Source organism: Diospyros lotus, chromosome 3, assembly GCF_014633365.1.
Source record: "Diospyros lotus cultivar Yz01 chromosome 3, ASM1463336v1, whole genome shotgun sequence".
NCBI lineage: Eukaryota > Viridiplantae > Streptophyta > Magnoliopsida > Ericales > Ebenaceae > Diospyros > Diospyros lotus.
The window spans coordinates 30,190,778-30,197,710 of NC_068340.1; the positions used below are offsets into that span (position 1 = coordinate 30,190,778).

The 6,933-nt window shown below is 35.2% G+C and overlaps 1 protein-coding gene across 1 annotated transcript; it reads right to left on the reverse strand.

The window, feature by feature from the left end:
* Positions 1 to 1,478: 1,478 nt before the first annotated feature.
* On the reverse strand, positions 1,479 to 5,972 carry LOC127796187 (abscisic acid 8'-hydroxylase 2-like). Its single transcript, XM_052328199.1, has 8 exons — positions 5,723 to 5,972; positions 5,018 to 5,336; positions 4,735 to 4,887; positions 3,750 to 3,998; positions 3,510 to 3,599; positions 3,091 to 3,276; positions 2,446 to 2,564; positions 1,479 to 1,923 (listed from the first exon to the last, which is right to left on the reverse strand). Exons 1-8 carry the CDS (start codon positions 5,935 to 5,937, stop codon positions 1,824 to 1,826), a joined length of 1,431 nt encoding a protein of 476 aa, XP_052184159.1. The 5' UTR covers positions 5,938 to 5,972; the 3' UTR covers positions 1,479 to 1,823.
* Positions 5,973 to 6,933: the final 961 nt, after the last annotated feature.

A 6,933-nucleotide genomic window follows, 5' to 3' on the forward strand; every position in this document is an offset into this window, starting at 1 on the left:
TGCCTTTGATATTCGGCAATATAAATACTCACTATAGGTTTTGGTTGCCCATAGTGATAAAACTACTGATGAAATTTCATTGATGCTTATTTCTTGAATTTCATGGGAATTCATTCTCTTTACATTTACTGAAAAGGAAATAAAATACAATCAAATTGCTCTTACACTCAACTTGGATTGAATAACTATTGTTTGAGTATGTTTGATTGAAAAAGTTTTATGTTTTTTGGTAACGTCAGTTTACTATTGGTTTCTTACATTCTTCTATTCAATCCATACTCCATGCTGCAAGAATGAAAAATACTTCACCCACATGAATGTATTTTTATGTCTTTACAGATTGGAACAATTTTTGAAGAATTTTTTTTTTCTCCTTCCTGAAGCTGATGATATTCCCCGTTCACTATGGATTAACAATTTGAAATCTACGAAGTCAGTCTACTTCCTCCTTGTTTTTTCTAACTGTATTCTAGATTGTATATTCAGAGAATTTAGAATGAATTGAACTGTTGTATCTCTAACTGTTTGGAAATGCTTTTATTTCAAAATAATTAACAGTAATCACACATTGAGATATTTCTTTGTACATGGAAATTGACTGATAATGATGGATTGCATAACATTTTATTTACTAGTTTTTCTCTGGTTTCTGTGTTTCAAAATGGTTCTCATTTCTGCTCTAGCCCCATCGCTCCTTCAAAAATTATTGAGAAGTCAACATATTTTCCACTTGTGTTTAGAAATTGCTCTCTTTTGATGACAATATGATTGATTATGAAATTATCCAAACTTGTCTTTCCATGCATGCATGTGTGTTTTCTGGACAAGATCTGGATTGTGTTATCTAGAACTAGCGGTCCAGTCAACAGGATGAGATGATTGATTCTAAAATCCACTTTGAGTAGGACATATCTCCCATATATGCATCGAATTGATGTAGTAACTGTTTCATCTTTTGAGTGAAGCAAGATGCTTTCAATCTATTTGGTAATTAACACTAGTTTTATGTGCATTTTACACGATGTTTGTGTTGAAGGAGTTGGGCTTAAGAGTGAAGAACTTCAAAAAGGAAAAATAGTGAACATGATTACTTTATTTAGTAATTGGTTTTCTACGGGTAAACTTTGTTTAAATTTTATCTGTTTAATTTGTTAACGTCACTTACATTCATAATTTTGTCTGGCCAAACAAGAGAAAGAAAGTCTCTGATTTTCTCCCTTGTTTGGCCAAAACATAATGATGCATGTTTTTACCGTGGTCCTTTTTTTTTTTTTTTTCATTCATTCTCTTTCATAATTAGTTCATATTTATATTTAGTTGCTCAACTTTCAACTGAGAGCCAGATTGTTTTAAAAGTGATTTTGGGAGCTTATATTATGAATAGCTTCTGTGTCTTATGCGATTACCAAGATGTGCGGGGACATGGACCAACGTGGCATTCTAGCATGCACTGATGCACAACCCGCTCATTCCACATGCAGAGCATCCAAGTTCCTTTAAAAATCAATAGTATTAGCTGGACCTGTTCTAGAATGACTGTTTATCAACTCTGGGCAGGATAAACAACACAAAAATACAAGAAAACATGGGTCAGCCTCATCCACATTTGAAGCCATTGGGTTTCTAAGGTCAGGGTGTTTTGTTTTCTTATCTTGGTTCTCTTTTGCTGGCTACACAATGCTCTCTGAGAACATGCATGATATGAAACATGATCCTGACAAAGTTAAATTCATAGGATTCTCTGTTTATCAATCTTGACAGTGAAAAGCACATAAATCTGAATTTGGGCTCCCACGAAACAACGTTTGGTTGGCCGGATGGATTCACTTCTTGATCTTTCGATGTACCTTTATAGGCAACCCTTGCTTGGGCACAGGGAAAGGCCCATATTGGATTCCATCCCCGTCTCCGACAACTTCCCACCTGGAACCCAAACAGTAGCGCAAGTCATTTCCACGTTTTATCAGAAATATACAACACAGACGTTAGCTTCACTCTTCTTGAGTGAATTTACCTCTTCAGGTTAAGGCAGATTAAGTTTATCATATTGGGCCGTGGGCCTTTGCTAAATTCTACCTATAATTGGCCGAGACTGGTAGACAAGTTTTACTTAAATGATTCATAATTGCATAAATTTGATTGTCCTCCCAAATAATTATGTAAATTTTTTGCCTACAAATTTTACAAAAAATAGTTTTCATTTAAAAATGTGAATAAAATGGTGTAGTATGCATGCATGCATGCTTGTAGATATGTATGTACATGAGTATGCTTGATAATTGGTAGCTAATCTCTCCCATAATCCCATTATGTACATGAGTAAGCTTGAAGGACAACTTTCAACACATATGGGATTTAAAAGGATCTTTCCTAGCTATACATGCATCTTCACATGTCACATATACATACATACATATAGAGGCAAAGGGGGAGAGAGAGAGAGACCTGTAATTGGTGGTGAGGTGGTGCAGGAAGAGGAGCATCTCAAGCTTGGCCAGCTCACTGCCTGGACAGGAATGAACACCACTCCCAAATGGCATGTACGTCTGAGGTCTAGGTGGCACCTGCACCATCACACATGAATGCATCAATTAAAACATCATCGTCATCTTTTCCATCTCTCTCTCTCTCTCTCTCTCTCTCTCTCTCTCTCTATATATATATATATATATATTCACGAAATGTTGACTTGGAAGGGTACTTCCAAAAAAACTAAAAACTAAAAATTAAAAATTAAAACTAATCACTGTAGATCCCTGCTACTAGCCTACAAAACAAACTCACGTGCTCTGATACTTGAAAGATTGCACCATCTTCTGATTGACAATCACATAGACAATTCTCCAGGAGGAGTACCCTACCCACTTCCATGCGTAATATTCTTCCCATTGCTAGCCTCATTTTTTTTTATTTTTTTGGGGCCAAAGCAACGTAGAATCATACCCTGGAGATTGCTATTAAGACCCACTTCTTGGATTCCCAGCCAGATTTAGGGGCTTTCTCTTCTAAATTTGGTCTGTTAGCTCATCGAATCATTTTGATAACATTTTCTGTTTAAGTATTGCATAAAAGATGTCATTTTTCCCTCACCTCGAATCTGGAAGGGTCGAATATTTCTGGGTCAGGAAAGAAGTCTTTACAGTGATGAATGCTTCTGAAGAGGGGAAGAACCTTCCATCCTCTTGGGATGAAGTAGCCGTCCAGTTCTACGTCTTGCACTGCTTCTCTGAACGTAAATGAGATAATGCTAGCTCTTCTTAGCGTCTCTTGAATCACCTGATGACATTCATTCATTTCTTATCTCATACGAAATTACATTTCATCTTCCATTTATTTTTAAAAGCCTTCACATAGTCACTTTGAAATCATTCAAAGATAATATTTTCAAAGTGATTTTATGATTATAGAAATGCCAATATGGTTATATATTTTGTATTTCTTACACAAAAATTTTAAGAAAATGCGTGTGAACATAAAATAAACGTTCAAAGAAATGATTTTTGGGGTACCCGACTAGTCAAAACCATGCATTTTGTATCATCCCATGTGAGTCCACGATTGAATTCGACTATTCTACGTTGAATTTCTTCCTGTTCCTTCTGCAACAATTGATCACAAACAGGAAAAGGAAACAGAAACGACAAGAGCAAATTAGAGCTAGAACTAGAAATATTGCAACGTAACCAAAGAATATAGAATGATACGACGAGATGACAACAACAATCACAAGCAGGAACTAATTTTCTTACCGTAACAGCTTCTAAGAGATGGTGATTATCATGCAAATACTTGAGAATCCATGTTAGTACACTTGCAGTAGTGTCGCGAGCTGCGAATATAACTCCAATAATGTTATCGGCAACTTGAGAATCACTAAGATGGTTAAGCTTCTCATCTCTGGCACCTAACAGGACGCCAAGCAATCCTCTGCCATGGCTCCCACTCTCTCTTCTCCTCTTTATCAGTTTCCTCAGCTTCTCGTTCAGAACCTTCCTTGCCTGCAAATTAAGATCAACATACTTTCCAGATTCAGAAGAAAGAAGAAAAATCCTAACTTGGATATGAATGATGAACGAGGCGATTTCTAGAACATATATATAAATTTACACAAAGTAATTTAGATCGGAACCCCAAAGATTAACATAATTTCTTGCACGTATCTTTGAACTCTTATCTTGTCGAGAACATATTTTTGGCAGGGAAATTTGAACCTTTTACAGAGTTTTTTGCCCAGAAAATGCTCCCAAAATTGATGACGTGAAAATGGTATTAATCATTGTAGTTATAACCCAGTTGACCATTGTTAATTAGTCCATCATTATGTATAACATTTCTGTTTTTATATATATTATTATCCTTTTCATATAGGATTCTTATCGAGGAGAATGTTATTCATTAATATCCAGAAAGTTAAGAAGGAAAACAATTACAGAAGATGACTCAGCGGCAAAAATATAGCTAATTTTGTCTGTTCTTTTTTTTTTTTTTTTTGTAAAAAATTGTATGTATTAATATCACTTTCCAATTGACATTTGTACCATGAGGTTCTGGTAGAAGTAAGACAAAGACCAGTGACACGTGTTCAAAGAAATGTGGATCGATAAAAAAAAAAAAAAAAAAAACCTAGTTCATAAACACAACCAACAAAAGAAAGAAAGAAAGAAAGAAAATAAAGAAAATTACGAGGTTGTAATAATTCCAGCCAGAGGTGGAGACAGCTTTCTAGCCATTTACCTTCATTGCCGCATGGAAGGAAGTTCCAGGAAGATCCAAAGGCATGGAATTGTAGCCCTTCTCCAGGCTATAATACAAGTCTTTGATTCTCTCCATCTCCAAGCCCTCCAGTTTCTCCCCCAAGGCTGAAACCATTGCCACATCAAAAGCATACTATAACAGACGCCCAACATGAAACCAAAAACACAAACAAAAATCTTAGATTAATTTATCTCTTTATTCTATGGATTCAATTCAAAAGTTCATGGATTAATTCCCAGCTAGCTGGCTATATATAGCTTACCCTCTTCATCTCTTGTAAAGCATTCACTGTGCTCTTCTCCCAAGCTGGAAGAAGACTCAGAGCAATTCTCTCAATCTGAGGGACTGATGCTCTGATTGCAGATGGAACAAAGGAGGCTTGGACCAGCTTCTTGAGCATGGAATGATAAGCCCCTTGATGGAAAAATAGAGCATGTGGACCTATCATCTTCATCTTGCTTGGTGGATAGGTTGGCTTAAAGAGATGGGCATGGCTCACTAGAACAGTCTTGGCTGCTTCAGGGCTTGAGATCATGACACAAGGGCATCCCAGTATCTGGGTCTTGAATGTATCTCCGTACCTGTAAATTAATCATGCCAACAAAATTATATCATCTTAATTAGCAACTACTATACCCCCTTGTACATGCAATATAATTATAAGTTTATATGTTTATAGATGCAAGCTACTTTACATAATTTTTGAAGTGGACAGCAAAGAAAAAAATTATACAATTTTCTTTGTTTACAGGGGTAGTGACGTCGTACGGACATTATATAATTTACACACATAATGGCTTACCGTATTCATGCCCATATATAATTAAGAAAAAAATCGTTAAAATAGATTATAATTACAGAGATACTAATTCTTCAATATTCAAGTGGGCTCTTTTTTGTGGGTACAAAAATTATATAAAAACAACAACTTTTACTTTCATCCGTACAGGGCTGTTGGTTAATTTACCGTTTTTGCCTGTTGGAAAAGAAGGAATTGGGATTCTCAGTGTAGAACTTGAGAGTTTCTCCAATGTAAGGCCAGCCCATTGAACCAGGAGGGAGAGGTTTGTCTCTGGGCTGACGCCATTGGACGAGGAAGAAGAGCAGCAGAACTACTGGTGCAAAGGGAAGAAGAAGAAGAGGCAAAGGGCCAAAGAATGGGGGTGGAAAGAGAGGCTGCATTGTTGTTGTTGGGTTAAGAGAAGAGGCTGGAGATGCAATGGTGAGGGGGAGGGAGGGTTTATATAGAGGAGATATAGGGAGGTGGGTGGAGGGTGGAAAAGGGCTTCATTAATTTGACATGTGGGAAACACTTCATAAAACTTTGGAATAATTTATGTAAAAAGTATATCAAGGATAAGCTTCTTTTCCAGCTAATGTTAGATAGTAAAGTAAACAGGCCAAAAGAATGATTGATACAATAACACAAAGTTAATTGGCAATATATATGTTTATTTAACCAGATCATGAACTATATAGTTACCCAGACCAGAATATGTAATTAATTGTATTCCAATTGATGATAAGATTTTTGAAAATATAAGCCCATTTTACGTGTCCTACATGGTTACGGAGATTGATCAATTTAAAGTTATTGTGGTATATATTCTGGTAAAAAATTGTGCTTAGAAATCAAAAGTATACTAATACGTACTACACAATTTAAGTTGACAATTGAATTTTAACTCTTCTTTTTTTGGCGTAGCGTTATCGTCTTAATTTTAACTTCAAATTTTTAGTTTCCATAAATAATTAAAATAATATTTATTGTGTTTTTAATAACAAAAATTAGGTTGTATAACGTCAGAATATCTCCACTACTAGATATCATACAATCCTATGCAATTGGATATTTTAAAATCAATTGTCGTGTACTTTTTATTGGATTTTGGCTCTATACAAACACATACATATATATATATATATAGGTGGTGGATTGTTATTCTATTAGTGCAAATTTGTATTGCTTATCCACCCCCCCCCCCCCCCCAACAGTTTGGTTTTTATACAATTCCATTAATCACAAAATAAGTAGGATTTTTATTTTGAAATAATTATTTCCATGCTTTTATTATTGTCATATCATTAATTTCATTTTGAATTATAAGGATGTCATCTAATTTAACTTTCATTCAAATGACTTGTAATTTTGTAACTTGTGTGATTTCTATATATTTA

What these genes read in the sequence shown, in the direction of transcription:
- LOC127796187 (XM_052328199.1), bottom strand. Translation starts at nt 5,937, where the DNA reads ATGCAGCCTCTCTTTCCACCCCCATTCTTTGGCCCTTTGCCTCTTCTT. An exon ending in ATCTCTTAGAAGCTGTTACG is followed by an intron (nt 3,600 to 3,749) that starts GTAAGAAAATTA and finishes CAATTGTTGCAG; the next exon opens with AAGGAACAGGAAGAAATTCA. An exon ending in GCATGGTTTTGACTAGTCGG is followed by an intron (nt 3,277 to 3,509) that starts GTACCCCAAAAA and finishes GAATGTCATCAG; the next exon opens with GTGATTCAAGAGACGCTAAG.